This window comes from Aspergillus brunneoviolaceus, assembly GCF_003184695.1.
Source record: "Aspergillus brunneoviolaceus CBS 621.78 unplaced genomic scaffold BO95scaffold_117, whole genome shotgun sequence".
Lineage (NCBI taxonomy): Eukaryota > Fungi > Ascomycota > Eurotiomycetes > Eurotiales > Aspergillaceae > Aspergillus > Aspergillus brunneoviolaceus.
This window is the reverse complement of record NW_020290847.1, coordinates 59,884-79,637: the sequence shown is the minus strand read 5'-3', so window position 1 is coordinate 79,637 and position 19,754 is coordinate 59,884. Positions and strand designations below refer to the sequence as shown.

The following is a 19,754-nucleotide window of genomic DNA, read 5'->3' as shown; positions in this document are numbered from 1 at the left end:
GGTGGGTACGAGTTTGCGTGTGGCTTCGTAGTCGTCGATTGAGATGGTGTCGTAGACTTCGACGATGGTTTTGTCGGTGTGGAACCGCGAGGCGGATTCGTATTGTTGCAGGGCGGTGGTGGGGTCGTTCTTGCGGGCTTGCAGGAAGCGGCTGGGGTTGGTTAGTGTTTGGATTCGTGATGGAGGATGAGTGTGGTAAGAGAGAGGGGGGAGGGTACAGTACAGTAAGGTCAGGTCGTCGGTTAGACCGTCCTCGACATCCCCCGCTTGTAGCCCCTGAGGCCGGTCCAGCAGCCCTCGTTCCGCGCAGAGGGCCTTGAAGCTGGCCAGCGCCGCCGTGTCGGTGTCCGGAGGCACTGTATCTGGGGCGAGACTCGGCATGACGGTGGCTTTGGTGATTCTTGGTGCTACTTAAGGGGGGTGGTTGATCAAAGGGGAAAGTGAAAAGTGAAATGACACTCAGAGAGAGACAGCGCCTAACTTAACAGCCAGCCTGGCTCGCCAGCTGGCAGCAGAAAAAGGAAGGAATGTTTGCTGGACGGGTCGAATCACCGACGCTGCAGGATTATCTCAGCCATGGCTAGGCCGCGGCGTTTATCACGGCAATTCGGGGGTTGGAACTTGGACAAGGTTCCTCCGCGGCATGCAGATCGTCGATCCTGGCCCGGGAAAGAGATCGCGAATCTCCTTCAGCGGACAGGTCACCCGGATAGTGAGGATGAGTGTAATCGTCAACCAATCCATGACATCAACAATGGTTCATGGGAAGTGGATCCCTCCCGTGGAGCCCCCCAACATCACCGCGACGCAACCATGGTTTGTCGGCCTGTCAATGCGGTTCTTTCACCCGACAGTTCTCAGAGATCCTAATTAACCTTCGGTCTGACCCTGTTTTCGCTGCAGATCACGATGACCCGGCTGCTCGGTACCCAGATTCGGGGACGATGTGCCATTGGCGTTGAGGGTCGACTTAGGGCTGGGGCAGGCAGTCGATGACGGGATCGTTGGGGCGCCCGATAAGCCGTGCAGACTATAAGGCCGGGGGGATGCTGGGGGACACCCGACTGTAGTTTTGGTATTATACTTCCATATTCATACAGATACAGATAAATAACAATGGAATCGATAGCACCCTTCCCCGACGAAGACCACTTCTCCGTCCTCGTGCCCCGCGACACCCCCGACCTCCACGGCTTCTGTCGCGGCTACCCGTTACGCCGACACAGGGCAGAACCCAAGGCCAACGAGGGCTCGCTGCAGCTGCGCGCCGACTGGGAGAAGTACATTGGACCGATCGAGCGATGGGGCTCGTGTAATCCGTGGGAGGGCCACTTTGGGGCCGTGGTGTTGCCCTGCTGCCGCCCGGAGCGGATGGCCATTGTCAATTACATCTTCGAATGTAGGTGGCCGTTTGTCAGGAAACGAGAAACAGGAAAGACAGAAATAAGACCCAGCTGACCGTATAGATGCCTTCATGTACGACAACGTAGTCGAGTCAGCCGCCCAATCCACCGTGCGTACACCCTGCTGCTATCCACTGCACGCACTGACAACCCAGATCAACGCCCACGCCGACGACATCGCCCTGGACGAGACGGAATACCGTACGGTGCGCTCCGTCACCGGCACGAAACAGGTGCAGTCGAAGATGCTGCTGGAGCTGTTCGCCATCGACCCGGCCTGCGCCCAGGTGGTGCTCGACTCGTGGAAAACCATGATCGACACCACCGCGACCCAGGACAAGACGCGCGCGTTCGAGGGCTGGCAGGAGTATGTCGACTATCGCATTATCGACACGGGGGCGCCGTGAGTGCAGCACCCACTCCTGTTCGTACCAAACCCACTGACAGCAGCAGCTTCGTCGACATGCTCATGCGCTTCGGGATGGGGTTCGTGCTCACACCCCAGGAGCAAGCCAGCATCGAGCCCGTGGTGCGCCCGTGCTACGCGGCGCTGGGCCTCGCCAACGACTACTTCTCCTTCGACGTCGAGTGGGACGAGTTCCAGCGCTCCGAGGAGACGACCATGACCAACGCCGTCTGGCTGTGCATGCACTGGCACGGCGTCGACGTCCCCGCGGCCAAGGAGATGGTGCGCCGGGTCACGAACAACTTCGAGCGCGAGTTCCAGCAGCGTGTGGCCGAGTACGTCGCTGGCGAGGGACGCGAGAACCGGAAAGTGCAGGTCTACCTGCGCGCACTGGGGTATCAGATTCCCGGCAACGTGGCGTGGAGTCTGCGGTGTCCGCGGTATCATCCGCAGCTCGTTGAGGAGGCCGGGCGGTTGCTACCGGCGAGTATGCTGACGGCGTCGGATGAGGGACATGTGTCGCAGCAAGTGCAGGTGCAGGCGAAGCGCGCGAGTGTGTCGGAGGAGAGCGAGTCGAGCGAGTCGTCGGTCTGGTCGGGCGCGAACTCGCCGCGCTCGTCGATCTCGTCTGTTTCCGGGGAGGAGCGAGAGGTTGGGGAAGTCAAGCTGGGAGCTGAGGTATCTACTTCACGCTCAATACCTCGGATCGACAGGCTGACACCGTGCTAGCATCTCCTCAGCCCAGCCGAGTACATCGCCTCGCTGCCGTCCAAGGGCGTGCGCGAGGCGTTCATCGACGCCCTGAACGTCTGGCTCATGCTCCCCGACCGGAAAGTGAAGCTCCTCAAATCCATCGCCAAGACCCTGCATAACGCCTCGTTAATGTACCGTACCTCCCTCACCTCCATTTTCTCCATCGGATGCTAATTCCGCAGGCTGGACGACATCGAGGACTCCTCCCCGCTCCGCCGCGGCCAGCCCGCCACGCACACCGTGTACGGGGTGGGCCCCACCATCAACTCGGCCAACTACCTCCTCCTGCAGGCGCTGGACGAGGTGCGCGGCCTCGCTGACCTCGACGGACCGTGTCTGGACATCTACACCGAGGAGATGCGCAACCTGTTTACCGGTCAGAGCTACGATGTGTATTGGACGCGAGAGGCGGTCTGTCCGTCCGAGGTGGAGTACATGGAGATGATCCGGCAGAGTATGATCTCCCCTGCCCACAAGATCTTACTCGGTGCATATCCTCGATAAGACATTGACGACTATCCATGAGTAGAAACAGGGGGCCTCTTCCGCCTCCTCGCGCGACTGATGATCGCGACCGCGCCTGCGCAGCGCAATCGGTACGCCCCCCCTGCCCTAAGAGATCTACAGTCCGCAAACTAATGAGTACGCAGAGACATCCCCCTCCTCCCGTTAATCGACAAGTTGGGCGAATACTTCCAGATCCGCGATGATTACAAGAATCTGACTGAAGAGGTAGGCCCCCTACCTTGAGTCGTGATGTGTGCAATGCTGATGCTGAGGGGGATAGTATACCGACCAAAAGGGCTTCTGCGAGGACCTCGACGAAGGGAAGTTCTCCTTTCCGCTTATCCATGCGCTGCGGGCGCAGGAGCGGGAGAAGAACGGGCGACTTTGGGAGATGTTGGAGCAGGGGCGGGCGGCGGGGACGATGGAGGTCGCGAGGAAACGAGAGGTATTGGATATCTTGCAGGACAGTGGGAGTATGGAGTACACGCGGAAAACGTTGCAAGGGATAATGGGGGAGATTCACGGCGGCATGGGGCGGGTGGAGCGGGAGACGGGGTGCGTGAATTGGGTGTTGCGGTTGCTGATGATGCGGCTGGAGGTTTAGTCTTTGCATGATGGCTTATGTCTGAAGATTATGATGCTTGTTCGGCGTTGTGCATGTTGCTTAGATATCTATCCCAATGAGGAGATCCATGGAATGCGTGGAATGCGTGGAGTGCTTCTAGAATCTTTACCTCGGCTTGAATACCGGCACCGCAACCGGCGATGACGTAGACTCCCTCCGAACTGCCCAGCATTCCAACGACGTTATCACAATTGAATCGCAATGCATTCAGCACCAAGGTCGGACAGAAAGTCAAAGGGTATATTACAAGTCTAGTCTATGATACACTCTATAAATAGTATGATTATATACAGCCCAAAAGGATCCCCAGAAAACGCCTCAATGCAATGGATCGTGTCATGCAGCTACATCACATCACGCATTATTCGCGCAGGAGAAACTGCTGCCGGAGCTGTCGTCGTGAATGGCCACGCCCGACACCCACAGACCGCAGACGCAGATCGTGGCGCCGATGAGGAACAGCCCCACGTTGGCCATGGTCAGCAGCGTCTTGCGCCACGAAGAGAAGTAGTTGCCGTAGTAGAGGTAGAGCCAGAAGACGCCGGGCAGGCCGAAGGAGAACCAACTCGCGAACAGGGCGCACTATTGGGTACGATTAGCATGTATGGAATTGAGTAGACAGGACAGGGTAGGGGATAAAACATACAACCAAGCTGACGAGGTTGCTGAACACGGGGATAGCCTCGGCGATGACCCAGGCGATGATCCAGTAGCCAGCAGCCAGACCGATCCAGGCGCCGATTCCCTTGACACTGCGCTTGTGCATGACATCCGTGCCGCGGAACAGTCGGACGTAGACGTTCTTGATGGCGACGTGGCCCAGGACCACACCGGCGACGACAATGGTCGGGATGGCGACACCGTAAGCGACCTTGCGAACAACGGGGCCGGCGGAGCCCAGGGCGGGCGACTTGACGTCCTGGCCGGCGTAGCGGTAGATGACGGCGGAGGCGACGGTGTAGAGCACGATCTCAAACGCCTGCAGCATGCACAGCGACTTGGGGAAGTCCTTGGGGTTCTTCATCTCGGCGATGAATCCGAAGAAGGCCGGGTGGCCGCAGTAGGCGAAGCCAATGTTGGTCACGGCGGAAAAGCCGTTCACGAAGCTCGTCTTACGGGTCAGTTGCATTGGTTCGGTGGAGGGGTGTTCCACGCCCACGCCGATCATGGTGATGAGCACTGCAGAGAAGATACTGATGAAGCCTGTGCATTGTTAGAATGGTTGTGATGGAGCAGAGGAGGCATTGGAAACGTACAGGCAATGGCGAACCAGGAGACGTTCTTCATGGTGCGGGGCAGCGAGCAGATGAAGGAGAGAACCAGGCCGACCACGCCAAAGACCACGGAGCAGGTGCCGTGATTGGTGAGGGTGTTCATCATGACCGTGAAGGTGACCAGGTGACTACCGGAGGCGAACATGAAGAAGAGCAGCTGGGCAACCTCGATGAAGATGCGACCGGGTTTCCCCATCAGGACCTCGCCGGCGTCGGCCATGCTGTGGATGAAGGGATATCGCGCCCGGAATTGACCGATGACATAGCCGGAGTAGGTGGCCACCACGCCCAGGCCGACAATGAGGATGATAGCAGGGATCAGGCCGACAGTAGCGACAGTCGAGGGCAGAGACAAGACACCCAAGGAGACAGTCTCGGCAATCATCACTAAAGGTGGGTTAGAATATGCGGGACGGTCTAGTATGGTATCACCAATGTCACATCACATACAGAAGCCAGATTGCCTATCAAGCAAGATATTAGTATCAATGCATTTGAGTATTGAATAGACAGTGTACTTACCACCAATCCAAAGTCTTATATTGAACCTCACCATGCTCCGCGCCGAAGGGGTCTTGCTCCTCGGCGGGAGCCTTGAGGTCGGTATCCCAGGCCTCCGGGTCCGATGGGACACCCGAGCCATACTCGATGTCTTTCACTTCCGGTGACGACATGGTGAATTTCCTGGGGGAGGGGGTTGGAAATTGACACCGTGGGGGAAGTAGAAGGAGGGGGAGAAGAGGGGAGGAGAGGAGAGGAGGGAAGGGGAGGGAGAGAAAGGGAGAGGAAAGCGTCAAAAGGAAGGAAGAACAAAATGGACAGGAAGCTATGAAGAGATCAAAAGAATCGGGCCTTGGGCATTTCGTTATTATACTGCAGCCAAAAGCCAGCGAGGTGAAGCATGGACGTCTGGGCAGGTGGTTTTTGTTAGTTAATAGTTCGGGGCGACCAGCCAATCCCAGCCAATCCCAGCCTCGGGGAGTGCAATTTCTGCGGGCGTGACACAAACTTTGCTGGCCGCCGTTTGCCTCTCTCCCCGATGTCGGCCTGCTGCCCGGGCTGGTGCGACGTTTTCAATGCCTCATGGCCCACTCCTCCAGGAACAACGAGCATAAGAGTGGAGTGGTCGAATTTTCTACGATTCTTCGGTGAAACTGAATAGTCACTGAGTATTCATTACTATTTCCGCTAGCTGGTCAAACGGATCGTGCATCTGGCGACGAACATGCTGCCGCCAATGTTGCATGACGATAGTTTAGCCGGGGGAAGCAAATAAGGTGTCTGGGGGAATCCGGGACCATACCAGACTCTGCATGGAGGCAAAAAGGCAAAACTGCAAAACTGGAAAATTCAACCACCGCATCAGGCCAGGCGGGCCCCGGGTGGCAACTGGTCAAAGGCAAGAAACCAGTCAGAGGACGGAATAGGGCTGCCGGTGGCGCTGCCCTACCGACCGTCCCCAAACAGGCTTAGTCTCCTCGTGCCGCTTCCGAGTCGGCCGCCATGCACTAGTCCCCGTCCGGCTTAGCGGCATCGATCCCGGGGCTGGGCGGCAGTACTCCGGGTCTCCGAGGGCCGGTCTCGCCCCCCCCGATTCTCTATCCCAGTCGGCCGGGGAAAGGCCACTGGCCACCAGATGTTCCTCCATACAGCATCTCGGGATCAGGAGCACTCACGCCTAGCGCTGTCTGCGGCTCATTGTCCGGTGAAAAGCTAAAAACAAGCATATTGCATAGTCTCACGTAGCTTGATTGCAGGGCTGACTCGAAATGACTCATGCGGCGTGACTCCCGCCTCCTATATCGGCCGGGCACTCTGACTCAAGCTGACAAACAGCTGCGTGCTCCAGACTCCAGGGCTTCAGCACTCTAGAAGGCTGTGGAAATCACCATCTCAACGCAAATGGTCGAGTGGTGCTGTCGTAGGGATGAGCTCTCCACCAAGTGGCTCGTTTAGCCGACGGTCAGCCTGTCTGTCACCGTTCCCGCGGGAATCAACCCGCCGCGACGGGCACCGTACGCTGTATTCTTTATCTTGTTTACTTTCACCTCTCACAACCATTCATCTCATACAAGTGGATTGAGGTACCCGGAGAGGATGATAATCATTGCAGCCATCTCAGCATCCTTAGGATCTGCCATCATAACCCAAAACTGCTGGGTGCTGACCTGCAGCAACCTGGAAACTGGCGCACCGTCGCCATCTCGCCTGCATCGCAATCTCCACACGACAGAATCTTCACCCGCGGGTACATCCCGTGGGTAGCGACCACGTGGTGGTGCCAGTCGGCTCGTGGCAGCTCCTACATCGGAGCCAGGAGGTGGTTCTTCAGCCCGAAGGCGAACCAGATCCGGATCGTCGTCAGCATCTGACAGCCGAACCTAGGGAGGGGCGGAGATCGATCGGCAATGACAGGCTGTGGTCTGCTTCAAACTGGTCGGTAGTGGGTGCTTGAGCCGATGGATACGGCGAAGACGAAGCTTGATGTCGGGTGGACTGGGACTGACCAACCCAGGAACACATCTCAGTATTGCAACTCGCCGCTGCAAGAGAATTAGACCTAGACACAAACCTTCTCTGCACCAATGCCAGGGGATATTAAGTAATGTCTGGGCTGACATGGGCATTGCTAGAGCCGCCAGAGTCTAACGTAACTCATGCTTACACTTCATATAGAGCGAGCTATCATGCAAAGGGTGACATTCTTCAGAAATACTCTTCGTATCTGCTTGTGCACAGTTTACACACAACCTGTTCGCCGCGCTGCCTTCACTATAATTGGCGTGCTGTAATCTCAACCACAATTGCATACAGAATCTGTCAAAAGGGTACATGATGCATCCACACAGCGCAGCACTACCGTACTCAGAAGCATTATACAACCTGCTTTTCCAACTAACCCAGATGGCAGCAACCGCTTCAGCCAGAAGTATCATACAACCTGCTCTCACAACTGACCCGAACCATCTAGAACAACCACCCGCCCCGTCCCAGCCAACCGACTACTCCAACTGCCGATGGATCGAATCCCGCACCAGCTCCTGCAACGACTGCGTCGCCACGACCCCGATATCCTCATTGTCCCGGCGCTCATACAGGGTGCCTCCCTCGGCCCAGATGCGCCGCAGGGTGAAGGTCGTTGCATGGGGGGCGCCCTGCTCCCACGCCTGGGCCTCGAGCCGCCGCAGCTCGTCCAGCGAGGTGTACTCGACCTCCCACTTCTGGCCGGTCTGGAACTCGAACTCGCGCAGGATCTCGTGCGGGGTGGTGGTGAAGGAGTTGAGCTTGAGGGCGCGGTACCGCGCCTGGTCCCAGTGGGTGAGCGCGTGGGCGACGAAGCGCCCGACACTGTGCATGTGCGCGTCAGCCATCCAGCCACAACCCGGTACGATAGGGCCATGACGCCCATCGAGGACGGTCGAATTGTATCGACCCATCCCCTGGAAGGAAGAAACTCACTCCACCCGCGCGCTGAAACTGACCCTCCCCTCCCCGTCGCCGGCCACCACCGCCTTCCGCGCCTTCACATCCCACGCCCCCGCCTTCGCCGCCTCCTCCGACCCCGCCGCGGCCAGGTAGAACGGATAATCCGGGTACGGGCCCGTGACGATGTAGGCGTACTCGAGGCGGTCGCGCAGCGGGGCCAGTGCCGCCCGCACCTTCAGCTTCTGCTGGTGCGGCTTCTCGTCCTTCGAGGCGGGGCCGTACTCGATGTCCGTGCCGTACTCGGAGGGGAGGAAGCGGCGGACCGTCTCGGATTCGGCGGCCAGGTGGATGAGCGGGATCTGGGCGGCGATGGCGGTGCGGCCGAGGGCGGAGACGACGGTGTCGTATCCTGTAAATTCATTAGTTTTGGTGGGTGATGGAGTGGGTGGTGGGGGGTTCGATCAGGCGGGTGTGTAGAAGGGCATAGTGCTGTGTAGTATAGCATAGTCTACAGGAAAGGGCAAGGGTAATGTAATACCGGCATAAGCCTTGCGCACATCGTCCGCATTCGCCAAATCGCCCACCAGGATATCGACCCCCTGGCGGCGCAGCTTGTCCAGCACCTCGGTCTTGGTCTGCAGGGACTGCGGGCTGGTGAAGATGGCGAAGCGGCCGAAGTGGGCGCGGTCGTCGAGCAGGGCCTGTGTGATGTACGAGCCGATGGCCCCGGTAGCGCCGAAGATGAGGATGTTGGATTTGTCGGACTTGTCGGACATTTTGATTGTGTCTTGTAGGTGGAATACACACAGTAAGTAGAGTCCGGGATGTGTTGTTGGTGAAAGCGAGGTGTGATGACACCATCGGTGAGGGGAAACTGAGGGGTTATTTATGACCCGGCAATGCAATTACCCCGCCGGATCAAGATCCGCGATAAGATGACAACATCGTCGGAGAGGATAGCATCATGGTTAAATGTACCAATGCCTTCCAGTATTATTTATCATTATCATAGCTCATAAGAAAACATGCAATCTATATACTTTTCCCCATCTAACCCAATCATCTATTCTAACCACTTCATTATCATCAATGTCCCTTGTAATGGAGGGAAAAGACTCAAGTAACATGCTCCTTCTCCTCCTCCTTAGGAATGCGCACGCACGTCACGGTGATCAACGCCGCCACCAGCTGACACCCCAGCGCAAACCACCAGATGGCCCGCAGTCCCTGCAGCCCGACATCCCCGTCCGGGGTCTTGTCGACGCGCGTGCCGATCGCATCCGCCACACTGGTCAGAATCGCCGAGCTGAGGTTCTGGTTCGTCACCAGCAGACTGCCCGCGCTGCCCTGGTACGAGCGCGCCACGTTGCTCGTGATGAAAATGGAGGCGGCGGCGAAGGCGAGATCGGGGCCAAAGGTCACCAGGGCGATTCCGGGAAAGGAGAGCGCCCAGTAGATAGTGTTGGCGGTTTGCGGGAGGAAGAAGGCCGGACCCAGCGTAAAGGCGAACATGGAGATGGTGTAGATGTAGTGGCCCGGGACCAGGTGCAAGGTGCGGCTGACAACCCAGGTCGCAAACACCCCGACCAGGGCGTTGGGGATGTGGTACAGCGCCACGGCGACGGGCGTCGCGTGCTGGATGCGCAGCCAGAACTGGATCGCGTAGAACTGCCAGCAGCCGAAGAACGAGCCGAACCCCAGGAAGTAGGCGATCATCAGCGGGGTGAAGCCCTTCGTGCTCCACAGCCGGTTGGGGATGAGAGGTCGCACCACGTAGCGTTCCGTGACGAACAGCCCCACCAGCAGCACAATGCCGACGACCGTCAGGGCGATCGTGTACGGGGACCAATTGGTCACTCCGCCCTGCGTCAGGCCGAAGAGAAGGCACACGCAACCGCCCACGGCGAAGGCCGCCCCCAGGTAGTCGAATTGCTTGATGGAGGGGGCCTCAGTACCGGCCACGTCGGCCACGGGCCGCAGCGGGGGGATGGCGAAAAAGGCCGCCACGGCACACAGTCCAGTGATGATGGCGTTGGAGCCGAAGATCCACGGGAGGTGGTGGAACAGAAGACCCCCCTGGATGGCTCCAAGGGAGAACCCGAAAGGCGCACAGGCGGCCATGGCGCTGAAGACGCGGTTCTTGCGGATGCCTGGCTTGTACACCCGGCCAAGAATGCTCATGCTCCCGGACACCAGCACGCCAATGGCCAGACCCTGCATGGCGCGCACTATGAAGAAGAGGATGCGGCGCGAGGGGGACAGCGAGAAGGCCCCAATCAGGTTCCACAAGGTGAGCCAGCCAAATGCCCCCACCATCAGCGGTCGAGGAGGCGTGAGATCCGTCAATGAGCCGGAGACAACGACGGAGAGGCCGTTGGCCACGTTGAAGGCGCCCACCAGCCAGGGCAGTTCGGTGTTGCTGATGCCCAGGGCGGCTCGGATCTGGATCTGCGGGGCCAGCATGTCGCCGAGGAGGAAGGAGAAGAGCATCAGGCCCACGGAACAGACGGCAATCAACAGAAGCTCGGCGCCGAAGCTGGACAACTCCGGAGGGACCCCCTGTCGAGCGGCCTTGGTGGCCTCGGGGGGTGGTGAGCCCGCCTCGTCGGCATAGACATTGTCGCTCGGGTGAACGGCCGCAGAGGGACGACGGAACCGGGGCCCCGTGGCCGACAGCTCGATCGCTTCCTCGTCATCGTCGCTGCTGTCCTCACGGGATCGGGCGATTGTCTGAGGGAATTTCTTCAGCACATCGGCGGGGACGGCGACTTTGGGTCCCAGCAGAGGATCCGGGGTTTGTGCCCCCGTGGCCGGAGTGGATGCAAAGCGACTGCTCCCCACGCCGGGTTGGTAATCAGAGAAAGAGGTGCGGCGCGACATGGCGGCCGATGACAGTCCAGACACAGGCTTATCCTCGACTGGACTTGGGGGTTGCGAATGATCGGGGGTGGGATATGGAGGTGGCATGGTGGAGGATGAGGAGGATTGGCGTGGATTGTCACTTCACCGTCATTTTGGGGAGGGCTGTTGGAGCAAGGAGGGTTTTATAGGTGTTTAGGTGTTGGGGGAGCTCCGGAAAAGATTGTCCGGAGACATTGCGCAGCTGTACAGCTGGATTGCTCATTCTTTTTTGATGGTGGCCACCGTGACGCTAAGGGTTCGAAATTTGCAGAGCTAAGCATCGATCCCTTGCGGTGGTTTGCGCGTCGCCAGACCCGGTGGATCCCTCCACCCACGGTTGGCTCCACGGGCCCTGGGACACACGAGACTTTAAATCAGTCAAAGGGCTGGATCCATCGGAAACTGGTTTCCTGAACAGAGGCATTGGTCGATAAGCGGTTGCCACTGCAGTCCCCGTGGATAACGGGATGTGGTGGTAGCTTTGGGCATGAAGATAGATGCCTGAAGGGACTTGTGTACTGTACACCCTGCTGTGTAGAAATGCATACTGCTCCAGGGTCAGTCGGTCAGACACCGCAGAGAAGCAAGAGACACACCAAGTTGAAACCTACAGCTAGGCCGTGCAATGATCTCCCGATCGACAGAGCGAAGCAGCAGAGGCAGCTTGAGGATCGTCGACTTGCTCAAAAAGGGACCGACGATCCAGGGACTTCGGCTGACCTTCAGACTCGGCACTTAGTGTGGAGATCTGGAAGTTAGTTAGTGTGCATCGAAGTATACTAAACAGTAAACTTCGTATCAAATTGGACTTGGGGTGGCTGGACCTACATAAGTAGCAAGTTATGTACAGTGTACTATTATGCTACCTACCTTGTACACATACTTCCATTTCTCCCGTCGGCCCGACTCAATTGCCCTAACTCGACCTTCAACACCACCCCATCGGCAAACCACGCAGTCTCTTGTCTCTCGGACGAGGAATCCGGTCCGAATAATCGAACTGACCATCACCGGGTCAGGATATGGAGATCGGTCATGCAACAGGCAAACCCGACCGTGGCAGAGTAAGCCGATGCCGACCGGCGAGGAAGCAGGCCGATGGCCGAGGGCACATCATGATACAGTACGTACAATCAGTACAATGTATGTAGATACGTAGGGGTGTCAGCCCATTGCACCCTCTCGGGGACGATGACGAAGAGTTGTCTGACTATCTTGGGCCTGCTTCCACCGTAGAATTTATCTACAGAGCAGAACATACAGACAGACCGTAGTATATAAGCCATCGAAGTGCTAGGACGAGCAACCCTGCAGTAGCCGTGTTCAACCCATGCTGATCCTGTAATCCTTCTCATCACATTCGCAATCACATTCACATTCCCGAGTCCCCCACCATCCCCGCTTCATCTCACCTCCAATCTCACCTTCATCATCACCTCAACCTCATCCTCCGCATCCACCAACAAACCAACCCACCATGCCCTTCGAAGCAATCGGCATCCTCTCCATCGGAGAGATGGGCTTTGGCATCGCCCAGCTCCTCCGCGCCCACAAATATCGCGTGCTAACCTACGCCGCCGACCGGAGGTAGAGTACAGTCCATAAACAACCCCCGCCCCCCGCTCCGCATCTCATCTCCAGAAACAGTGAATCCACCCAACACCGCGCCTGGCTGGCCGATATCGAACTCCGGCCCTCCCTCCAGAACCTCATCGACGAAAGCGACGTGCTCCTCTCCATCGTCCCGCCCGCCGAGGCCCTCCCCACCGCCGAGCGCATCATCGCCGCCGCCACAGCGCGACACCTCGTCCGCGACAGCCCCTTGTACATCCTCGACCTCAACGCCGTGTCCCCCGCCACGGCCCGGGATTTAGCCCAGCTCTTCCGCACCACCGCCCGACCGGACGATCTCCGCTTCCTGTCGGGGGGGATCATCGGATCCCCGCCGCATTTCACCAAGCATACACACCATGCACACCATGGCCATAACCAAGCCAACGGTGGCACCCACGAGCCTGAACCCGAGGATCAGAGGGAAGGAGAGTGGAAAAAACCCGCCCTGGTGGTCTCCGGCCCCGGTCCCCTGCCGGACGCCCCGCTCACCACCGTCCTGAACATGCGACACGTCTCGGCCGAGATCGGCACCGCCGCGGCGCTGAAGATGTGCTTCGCCGCCCTGACGAAGGGGTTCACCGCGCTGGCGATCGAGTCCTTCACCGCCGCGGAGGGGTTCGGGGTGCTGTCCGAGTTGCGCGGGCTGCTCGGCGAGTATAAGCCTGCGGCGCTGGGGATGGCGGAGCGCGGGGTGGTGGGGATGCCCTCCAAGGCGTATCGGTGGGTGGAGGAGATGCGGGAGATCGGGCGCACGATGGAGGAGGGGGCCGGGTTTGGGCCGGATGTGTATGTTTCCCCATCTGGTGTGTTGGATGCAAAGCCGGGGGGGATAGGTGTGCTGACTGTAACAGGTATAATGGAATCGCGGAGGTGTATCAGGCGGTTGCCGACGATCCGGTGCTGGGGCTGGAGAAGCAGAAGGCCGGGGCGTTGCGACAGCGCGGGAAGACGGTGGAGGATGTGGTGGGCTGTTTACAGGGGAGTCTGAAGGGGAAGAACACGGAGTCGTGATTCGGTTTCGGTGGTGTTTGTATCTGTAAGTAGAGCTGTGTGAAGACTCATAGTCCAGCTAGACGCATTTCTATTTACTAGTGATTCAGCCAAATAATGCTTGATGATCAATTCGTGCGTGGATTGTACTATACTTGAGACCGTCGACATACAACCGGCATCATTGAATTAAACGAACGTCCTAAAAGTGTACACGAAGAGAAAAACGGTCTATACTGCGGCGAACAACCCCCCTCATTCCTTCATCGCGGAGCTAAATTTACAAGACAGCCAGGGCGAGGATGCCGACGACGGCCCCGAGGAGAGAGCCGGGGAGGACACGGCCGGAGCCACCAGTGAAGAGGCCGGAGGAAGAGGCGGCGGCAGCGGAGGTGCCGGTGCTGGAGCCAGAGCCAGAGCCGGAGCTGGAGCTGGAGGAGCCGGAGCTACCAGCAGCAGCGCTGGCGGAGGGGGTCAGACCGGAGCTGGCGGAGGGGCGGAAGCCGGGGTAAGTGCCGTTGCCGTGGCTGCCCCAGGTGCCGTTGCGGCCACCCCAGCTGCCAGAGACGGAGCCGGAGCCGGAGCCAGAGCCAGAGCCGGAGCCAGAGCCGGAAGCAGAAGCGCCAGAGCCGGAGCCAGAAGAGCCGGAGCCGGAGCCAGAGCCGGAAGCAGAAGCGCCAGAGCCGGAGCCAGAAGAGCCGGAGCCGGAGCCAGAGCCGGAAGAGCCGGAGCCAGAAGCAGAGGAGCCGGAGCTGGAACCAGAGCCGGAGCTGGAAGAGCCAGTAGTCTTACCAGAAAGACCGGTGGCAGAGGCAGAAGACGAAGAAGCAGTGGAGGTGGCGGAAGAAGTGGAGTTCTTGCAAGACAGGTCGTACAGAGGAGTGGTGCTCAGGGTGCTACCAACAACGCCGAAGCTGGGGTTGGGGGTGGCACCGTCGGTGTCCTGGAGGATGTACCACCAGGTGTTGGTGTTGCCGAACAGAGGGCAACCCACCTCATCCCAGTAGATCTTGGCGTTGGCGGCATTGGCGACCGCATCGCCCTCAGAGTCACCGCTGACGGGCCATCCGGTCTCGGTCATCCAGACCTCCTTGCTGCCGGCAACGGCCTTGGTCTTCTCCCACGAATCGAGGAAGAGCTGCTTGGCGTTGCTGATGTCGTTCTCAAAGGTCGACTGCCAGAAGGGGTAGCCGTCGAAACCGAGCCAGTCGACGGCCTCAATGACAGCCGCGTTGGAGGTGTTGGTCCAGGAGTCCCAGGTGTCGACGTGGCCGATGGGAACATCAGCCAGTCCGGTGCCGGCGATCAAGTCACGGACCTGCTGGATGTACTCGACGAGCTCGTCGGGGTTGACACCGACCCCGGCGGAGGCCTCAACACCCTCGACGGAGTTGCGGTAGAGATCCTCACTGCCGACGGAGATACCGACAACGAGCTTGGTGAAGTCCTCACCGTACTGGGAGATGGCGGACTTGAGGGCAGCGAGCTCGTTGGCCATGCCACCACCGGAGGTCCACAGACCGAGGAGGAGCGAGGTGTCTTGGGCGATGGCAGCAGGGATGGCCTCAATGGGGGTGTTGGTGCTGTAGGCTTGCTGTGGCGGGGAAGTGGGGTTAGTCTGGTCCCTTGCAAGTCAAGCAGGAGTATACCTACGATCATGGTGTAGAGACGAGCGCTGGTGAAGCCACCGTCAGTGCCAACCAGACCCTTAGCGGTCTTGAAGGAGGCCTCGAAGTCGGCCTGGAACATGGAGCTCTCATCGGCCTTCTTGTTGCCGTAGTTGAAACCCTGGGAGACAGCCTCGGCAGTAGAGGCCGCAAGGGCCATGGCAGCCAAAGTGTTGTAGTGCATTGTGATGGTGGTGGTGGTGGTGGTGGTGGTGGTGGTGTGGTGTGATAGAGATTGACGAAGGTGAGTTAAAGTCGTAAAGAGTGAGTGAATGCAAGGAACGGGAGTTGGAAAAGAATGACAAGTCCACGTTCAAAGAATGAGATAGAGAGAGGGAGGGGAAGAGAATGGGGGATGGAGAGATGGGGAGATGGAGAGAGTTGCAAAAGAAGGGCAGGGACAGACAGATAAAAGGGCCAACGGCAACGACAAAGAGCGGGAGAAAGCAATGCCCGTGGGTGGATGATTGTGAATGAATTGCTTGGGTCTAGAACGGAGCCCTCAGTAAGACTGGCAACAAGTGAAAGGCCTAACAGCAACCCTAGTCCCGCTCCAACGGGGCCACCCACCACTGAGAATAGCACCCTGCGCATCCAATGAGGGATTAATTGTGCCTGTTGGCCCTGGAATCTTCATTGCCGGTGGATCCCAGTGGATTTGCCTGTCCAATAATCAGTCCCTCCCAAGACTGAGTGACAAGTCTCCCCCGTGGAGCCACAGCCGCAAATGAGGGTTGGCTGACTTGGTGCCCAGTGGTCCGGAGATGACGACCCTCCTGCTGTCCATCCATGTCTCTCTCTCTCTCTCATCGCTCTCTCTTTGCTCTCTCTCTTTTCTGTCTGTCTGTCTCGTCTGCCCCTGATCAATTGAAGATTAATTAAATTAATTAATTCATGATCGCACCAACGGATCTGGTCCATTCTCCAGGGGTTCTTCACTGTGTTCTCGAATCTTTTTTTTTTACTACTGTACTGTACATCTCCCGGTCGCACATCTCTCCTGTCACTTCGTTTCCCCTGACTAGTTACTCGAGTACAAGTCATCAAACCCCCCCGTCAGCACAACCTTCCTGCTGCAGGCTGCAGGTACCGTCCAATTTCGCTGGGTCTAATTCTGGAACGCCAACAACGCACGGAGGCTTGCCCACCACCGGCGATCTTTACCTCCAGCTGGCAGGCGTCTTACCCGCTCCGATGATCGATCACTCCCCTGACTTACACTTAGTTAACTCACCCTCAAGACGAGTCCAAGGCAAGTCGGCCGGGTTGCTCATGGCTGACGTCAACCGTAGAATAACCTGACGGTCGAGTCGTGCATCTTTCCTCTTGCTCGTCTTGATCGTCGTCGCGTGTCGCGTGGTGAGCAGTACAGTTATCGCATCGCATCGTCGCCTGTGCTAAATAAAGTCCCCCTCCGGACTACCACCCATCTAGACCTCCATCTTCGACGCATATTATTAGCATCGGTAGATGAACAATGGTCGGCCACTATTGACACTAGATCAGGGGAGGGGAGATGCATGGACCCGGAGGGTCACGTGCACGCCGGGCATGTCGGGCGACGGGCGACGGAGGGCTGCCGTGTCGAGGCGGTGCTTAAATTACAGGAATCTCAGCGCGACCCCGGGCTCAATTTGAGGGCATTGGTTTGTTTATACCTGCTGAATGCTACAATACATTTTCCGTGGTCATGGAGCCAGCGAGGCTATACGCAGTAGACACAGGTCCATCAACACTAGCAACCCGATCTAAAACTACTGCTTACTCAATATTCAAACTGGGTAGTTCTACGTAAGCCAGACGGGGCGGACAAACCTTGAACGGTGCTATTGAGGTCATCTCAGAGACATGTCTTAGCAGGCTATTCATAGATCCCCCTCATTTCCATGGTTTTGCCCCCTGGAGCAAAGATGCGCCACACACGCCACAGCGCAAGCCAATCGGACCCCACCGCACCGAGGCAGAGTGGGCACAAAAGGCGGTCGACGCGTCGCGCGGCAGAATGACTCAGCAGTCAGGCTTTTCTCGCTGAATCCGTGGTTTGTCAGCATCCAAACCGAGGTTCGATTTTTGGGCAGTGCATTCGATGTGCAGTGGCAAGCACCACCAGTCCACCACCCAAGGTTTACTCTCCGCAATCGGCCACGTGGATTCCAACTGCAATAGTTGGGTCAATGGTGCAGGTACTATTGGTTTTGGATGAGGAGCTGCTGGTCGGAGGGCAGTACAAGGGTCAGTGCTTTCGTGCGCGCTCTATGGGGTCCTGGAGTATACAGCATAGGTTATATATTGTGCTGGCACACAATGATGTAAGAAGGTGGACGCTTAATATTCACAATCTATCTTCCGCCATCAAGTAGCATGCTTTGACAGATACAAGACATGTCTCTGCACTTCGAGAGGCTCATCAAGCACCACCTAAAATCATCATCGCAATCAAACCACCTCCAACACCAGAACCCAATCCACATGCCCCTGCCCAACCGGCGGTGTAAACGTTCGCACCGAGCCCTGCCCGCACTGTGCGTACTCCAACGAGGTATACGTCCCATTTAACGGATCAAACCAACTTGCCCGCACTGGACACGAGCTCAACCCCCCGGTATCAACCCGGAACTCCTGGCCCGTGGGCGTATACACCAAGATCCAATCCCCGCCACGATCTCTGGTTGCGGTGACCCTGGCATCGTCCCCTCCCACATCCCCGACCAGCAGATCCTGCGCCGGCACGCGTCGGAAATAGCTGTCCTGGCCCCGATCCATCACCACCTTCTGGATCCACTGCATCTGACTGGACCCCGGGAGCACGAGGTCCTGCTCCCAGTCGTCGCCCGGTCCGCTCCCATCCGAGGCGTATAATCCGGGGATGGCGATTTGTTGCACGGCGTTGGCACCGTAGGTCAGGCCTGCGGCGCCGGAGAAGACCTGTCCCGCGGTCAGTATCTTTATTTAACAGGAATAGGGAATACTAACCGCCTGCCAGCTCCCGATGCGCACGTCGCTGGCATTCCAATAGAACGAATCGGGATTCCCGTCATTGTACCGGTGCTCGTAGTGCGCCTCATTGTCGAGGACCGGACGCGGTTTGCTGCCGCCAGAAGGTTGCGTAGAGGAGTTCCCCGCCGCATACATGCGCTCGACGGGCTCCCAGCCCCGCCGGCAGTTCCACCACGGGATCGGAGGGTTGGGCGCGTAGTCCGTATGGCCGGACTGGCTGCTGTCCAGCGTGAGCCAGCTGCGGCTCCCGAAGAAGGCGTGCGCCAGGGCGATGGGACCGCCTGTGAACCATTGGTTGGTGGGGTGGATGGTCATCAGGGGTTGCCACTTGTCTGCTGCCGAGGATGATGATGATGTTGAGATAGCTTGTCGCTCGCCGGCCACGATCCCCTCGGCTAATGCATCGTAGACGGGCGACCAATCCACCACTTCATAGGTCGGGGGGACTCCTCCTCGGAGGTAGTCCGCCTTGACAGCAGTCTTGTTCTGCCAGTAGGGGTTGGTGTCGGCCACGAGGGTCTTGGGGAGGTAGGGGTATCGCTGGCCGATAAAGTGGCCGAAAAGGACTGCTGTCGTTAAATTGAGAACGCTGGCGGAGTTGTCGCTTCCATGCACGAACTTCCCCCACGCGGGCACCAGACAGATGCGGATGCCTTTGCTCCATGCCAGTGCGACGATCGAGTCGATATAGGCCCAGTACGCCTCGTTCGGCCGCGTCACATCTTCGTCGATGAAGGTCAGATCCCCGTTGCGGTTGGGGCTGGTGATCCCTTCCTGGGTGAAGCCGACAGCGAGAACGACCGTGAATCCCTTGCGTGCGCGGTCGGACAGGTAGGTCTCCGCCTCGCTGTAGTTGAGTCGGTGGAATAACAGCCACGCGGTGTCGGCCTGCCAGAAGAATGGCTTGCCGTTGGCCTGCTGCAGGAAGCGGCCGTCCGGTGAGGGCGTAATAGCGTACTCGGCGGGGACTTGCCAGGCCACCACTGCGTGTATGATATGAAGAGTAAAGTAGAGAAGGGCAATCCTGAGCATGATGGGCTATGTTACCTTGATGCTGGCAGTCAATGCGGTGACAGTGCTGCAGTCGACTTGGGAGAGTTTCCGCTTTTCGACCCTCGGAATTGCTGCACAATGCAGAATGGCCGCATACGAATATTGCACCATGTTACAATCTCCTGGCAGGCGATACCA

At 58.2% G+C, this 19,754-nt stretch overlaps 8 protein-coding genes across 8 annotated transcripts; 2 read left to right on the top strand and 6 right to left on the bottom strand.

The window, feature by feature from the left end:
- Nucleotides 1–9: 9 nt before the first annotated feature.
- BO95DRAFT_469309 (uncharacterized protein) lies at nucleotides 10–381 on the bottom strand (the record flags this gene model as incomplete). The annotated part of the gene is made up of 2 exons (XM_025589433.1): nucleotides 10–151; nucleotides 224–381. Coding segments are annotated over 2 exons (300 nt in total), but the record flags the coding sequence as incomplete, so codon positions are not given.
- A 735-nt stretch (nucleotides 382–1,116) lies between these two features.
- Nucleotides 1,117–3,673, top strand: BO95DRAFT_488921 (bifunctional terpene synthase/polyprenyl synthetase family protein; the record flags this gene model as incomplete). Its single annotated transcript, XM_025590535.1, has 9 exons — nucleotides 1,117–1,399; nucleotides 1,467–1,513; nucleotides 1,559–1,806; nucleotides 1,857–2,487; nucleotides 2,539–2,693; nucleotides 2,745–3,016; nucleotides 3,092–3,158; nucleotides 3,213–3,294; nucleotides 3,350–3,673. 9 exons carry the CDS (start codon nucleotides 1,117–1,119, stop codon nucleotides 3,671–3,673), a joined length of 2,109 nt encoding a protein of 702 aa, XP_025436439.1.
- Nucleotides 3,674–4,048: 375 nt separating this feature from the next.
- On the bottom strand, nucleotides 4,049–5,642 carry BO95DRAFT_401565 (amino acid transporter; the record flags this gene model as incomplete). The annotated part of the gene is made up of 5 exons (XM_025583870.1): nucleotides 4,049–4,276; nucleotides 4,341–4,897; nucleotides 4,951–5,355; nucleotides 5,419–5,432; nucleotides 5,491–5,642. The coding sequence occupies 5 exons, from the start codon at nucleotides 5,640–5,642 to the stop codon at nucleotides 4,049–4,051; spliced, it is 1,356 nt and encodes a 451-aa protein (XP_025436438.1).
- A 2,016-nt stretch (nucleotides 5,643–7,658) lies between these two features.
- BO95DRAFT_425945 (isoflavone reductase family protein) lies at nucleotides 7,659–9,228 on the bottom strand. Its single transcript, XM_025584728.1, has 3 exons — nucleotides 8,933–9,228; nucleotides 8,428–8,803; nucleotides 7,659–8,316 (listed from the first exon to the last, which is right to left on the bottom strand). The coding sequence occupies exons 1-3, from the start codon at nucleotides 9,168–9,170 to the stop codon at nucleotides 7,971–7,973; spliced, it is 960 nt and encodes a 319-aa protein (XP_025436437.1). The 5' UTR covers nucleotides 9,171–9,228; the 3' UTR covers nucleotides 7,659–7,970.
- A 282-nt stretch (nucleotides 9,229–9,510) lies between these two features.
- BO95DRAFT_457832 (efflux pump antibiotic resistance protein) lies at nucleotides 9,511–11,274 on the bottom strand (the record flags this gene model as incomplete). The annotated part of the gene is made up of 1 exon (XM_025588502.1): nucleotides 9,511–11,274. One exon carries the CDS (start codon nucleotides 11,272–11,274, stop codon nucleotides 9,511–9,513), a length of 1,764 nt encoding a protein of 587 aa, XP_025436436.1.
- A 1,498-nt stretch (nucleotides 11,275–12,772) lies between these two features.
- On the top strand, nucleotides 12,773–13,920 carry BO95DRAFT_437179 (DUF1932 domain-containing protein; the record flags this gene model as incomplete). Its single annotated transcript, XM_025585265.1, has 3 exons — nucleotides 12,773–12,882; nucleotides 12,937–13,695; nucleotides 13,761–13,920. The coding sequence occupies 3 exons, from the start codon at nucleotides 12,773–12,775 to the stop codon at nucleotides 13,918–13,920; spliced, it is 1,029 nt and encodes a 342-aa protein (XP_025436435.1).
- A 177-nt stretch (nucleotides 13,921–14,097) lies between these two features.
- On the bottom strand, nucleotides 14,098–16,026 carry bgt2 (GPI-anchored beta-1,3-endoglucanase EglC). The gene is made up of 2 exons (XM_025587834.1): nucleotides 15,553–16,026; nucleotides 14,098–15,493 (listed from the first exon to the last, which is right to left on the bottom strand). The coding sequence occupies exons 1-2, from the start codon at nucleotides 15,748–15,750 to the stop codon at nucleotides 14,180–14,182; spliced, it is 1,512 nt and encodes a 503-aa protein (XP_025436434.1). The 5' UTR covers nucleotides 15,751–16,026; the 3' UTR covers nucleotides 14,098–14,179.
- A 1,940-nt stretch (nucleotides 16,027–17,966) lies between these two features.
- On the bottom strand, nucleotides 17,967–19,642 carry BO95DRAFT_401553 (glycoside hydrolase family 140 protein). The gene is made up of 2 exons (XM_025583869.1): nucleotides 18,540–19,642; nucleotides 17,967–18,491 (listed from the first exon to the last, which is right to left on the bottom strand). The coding sequence occupies exons 1-2, from the start codon at nucleotides 19,593–19,595 to the stop codon at nucleotides 18,003–18,005; spliced, it is 1,545 nt and encodes a 514-aa protein (XP_025436433.1). The 5' UTR covers nucleotides 19,596–19,642; the 3' UTR covers nucleotides 17,967–18,002.
- Nucleotides 19,643–19,754: the final 112 nt, after the last annotated feature.

Coding starts and splice junctions, on each gene's coding strand:
- bgt2 (XM_025587834.1), bottom strand. CDS start 15,750: ATGCACTACAACACTTTGGCTGCCATGGCCCTTGCGGCCTCTACTGCC. Junction 15,494..15,552: donor CTCGTCTCTACACCATGATC/GTAGGTATACTC, acceptor TCCCCGCCACAG/CAAGCCTACAGCACCAACAC.
- BO95DRAFT_425945 (XM_025584728.1), bottom strand. CDS start 9,170: ATGTCCGACAAGTCCGACAAATCCAACATCCTCATCTTCGGCGCTACC. Junction 8,804..8,932: donor TGTGCGCAAGGCTTATGCCG/GTATTACATTAC, acceptor ATGAATTTACAG/GATACGACACCGTCGTCTCC. Junction 8,317..8,427: donor AGTTTCAGCGCGCGGGTGGA/GTGAGTTTCTTC, acceptor GCACATGCACAG/TGTCGGGCGCTTCGTCGCCC.
- BO95DRAFT_401553 (XM_025583869.1), bottom strand. CDS start 19,595: ATGCTCAGGATTGCCCTTCTCTACTTTACTCTTCATATCATACACGCA. Junction 18,492..18,539: donor GCATCGGGAGCTGGCAGGCG/GTTAGTATTCCC, acceptor ACCGCGGGACAG/GTCTTCTCCGGCGCCGCAGG.